Source organism: Myotis davidii, unplaced genomic scaffold (assembly GCF_000327345.1).
Source record: "Myotis davidii unplaced genomic scaffold, ASM32734v1 scaffold575, whole genome shotgun sequence".
Taxonomy (NCBI): Eukaryota; Metazoa; Chordata; class Mammalia; order Chiroptera; family Vespertilionidae; genus Myotis; species Myotis davidii.
In genome coordinates this window covers 4,175,236-4,177,362 of record NW_006290306.1, presented here as the reverse complement: position 1 = coordinate 4,177,362, position 2,127 = coordinate 4,175,236, and the positions used below count along the sequence as shown (strand labels likewise).

General features: G+C 39.9%; 1 protein-coding gene across 4 annotated transcripts in view; it reads left to right on the top strand.

The window, feature by feature from the left end:
• The window catches only part of EPHA4 (EPH receptor A4), a 135,986-nt gene that overhangs the window by 109,967 nt on the left and 23,892 nt on the right, over positions 1-2,127 (top strand). For all 4 annotated transcript variants that reach the window (XM_006763385.2, XM_006763386.2, XM_015563662.1 and 1 more), the window contains one exon: positions 1,694-1,752. In XM_006763385.2, coding sequence (XP_006763448.1) covers positions 1,694-1,752 — 59 coding nt within the window. The remainder of the gene's footprint in view (positions 1-1,693; positions 1,753-2,127) is intronic.

Sequence of the window (2,127 nt, the reverse complement as noted above, 5' to 3'; positions counted from 1 at the left end):
GCCTGCTTTGCAAACAGTTAGGGGAGGAGTAATGAGAGCACTTTGAAACGTTAAATACAGTGCAAAAGTGCAAGGTGTTATTATTTGCAAGGGAATTACACACACTGAGGGACATCTGTTGGCTCTGAGGGGCTGACTGTGGAGCTGGCTCCTGCATTGCTGGCAAGGAGGAGAGGAATGCGGGTGAGCGGCCTGGAACATGTGACCTTGATAGGGCTGCCTCTGTCTTCGCCCGGCTTGACAGGCTCTCCCTTTACATGATCATCTGCCCTCTCTACTTGTTCACAGTCAGGAATTGGTTACCAGATTCCAACAGGACCACACTGGCCTGCAGGGAACCTTTGTCACCTCAGAGCCTCAGTTTCCTCATATGTAACAGTCTTGACTGATCTCCTCTTTAAAGCTCTGAGAAAATACAAAAAGATTATAAACTCCAATGTCAACTTGACCTTTTTGACAGAAACATAAATGTACGCATTGTATGAATTAATTTGGTCTCATCTTTCCAAACTTTAAAGATCTATAATAGCAACTGAGTTAATTATTTGATTTCTTTATGTGATATGTATACACATATATATGCACACATCCTATATAGTAAAAACCTAATATGCTAAGTATCCGACTGTTTGTTCGACCATTCAACCAGTCACTGTGACGCACACTGACCACTAGGGGGCAGATGCTTCGACTGGTGGTTTAGCTTGCTGCTGGGGTCCGGCCAATTGGGACTGGGAGAGATGGGTTAGACACACCCTGGAGCCCTCTTGCAGTTCCTCCTCAGCCCCAATCGTGCACCAGTGGGGTCCCTTGGCCTGACCTGCTCCCTCTAGCAATCCGGGATCCCCCGGGGAATGTTGGAGAGCCAATTTTGGCCCAATACTTGCAGGCCAAGCCGAGGGACCCCACTGGTGCACGAATTCATGCACGAGGCCTCTAGTACATATATAATGTATTAAGACTACTGGCTTACGTTTTATATATAATAAAGATTTCTGATTCCCAAAACTTTATAGCAAAGCCAGATCTCACTCCTAGAGGTATTTGGAAAAATAGTGAATGCCAACTGCAAGGCAATACACCATTTTTTGGAAAGAGAATTAGACTACAAATGGAAACTTCTCATTTTCACTTTTGCAAATTTTCTACAAACTCTTAAGGAATGTAATCTAGTACAAAGAAAATATTTACCCTTGAAAGTTCCATTAATAATTGAGGATTTTTGTATGCAGCAGCTGAAACCAATAACCACAAGACTATTGCTTTAAGAATATCATATAATATGATAATGAGTTACCTATCACATACTGAACATTATTGCTATTTGATTTATGCAACATTCTTCCATGGAAACTATTTTAACTTAGAATACATATGTGGAATTTAGCCAATAAATTTATAATCTATCTTCGATAATATACATTTCTTTGAGGATTTGAAGTTGTAATTTTTTATAAAATATTTGCTTTATCACCTCATTTTAATATAGTGGTTAGGAGCAGAGGCTCTGCACTCTGACTACTTGTGCTGGAAACCATGATTCACTAACAAGATGACAGATTATTTACCTTGTTAGTTCACTCCCATAAACCTCAGTTTTCTCATCTGTGAAATGCTTGACATATTATGGTATCAAAAACTTATGTTCTTTCAGCTTTTGAAATTTGTTTTCTATTTTAATATTTTTTAATAGACGGAGTAAATACAGTAAAGCCAAACAAGAGGCAGACGAAGAGAAACATTTGAATCAAGGTACGAAACATTGGATTAGAAATAATTTTAGTTTTAGACCATGTCTCCTGTTTTCAGTTTAGACATATCTGAATAATATTCACATAGCTGTTCATATTATATTCATTGTATAGGATTATCTAAATAATATACTTTGGGGTATCAAACTGAAACAGGTCAATGGGGATTCTTGAAAGTGAGATTAAAGATAGGGTTGGGGAAATTCCTTTAGAGCCTTCCCTCCCCCCACCCACTTTTTCCTTCTTTTATCCTCCACTCTGAAAAGGTATTGGTCTAGCTCAGTGGTCAGCAAACTGCAGCTCGCGAGCCACATACGGCTCTTTGGCCCCTTGAGTGTGGCCACGTAGTTTCAATCGCACTGTACGTGCGCGCCCG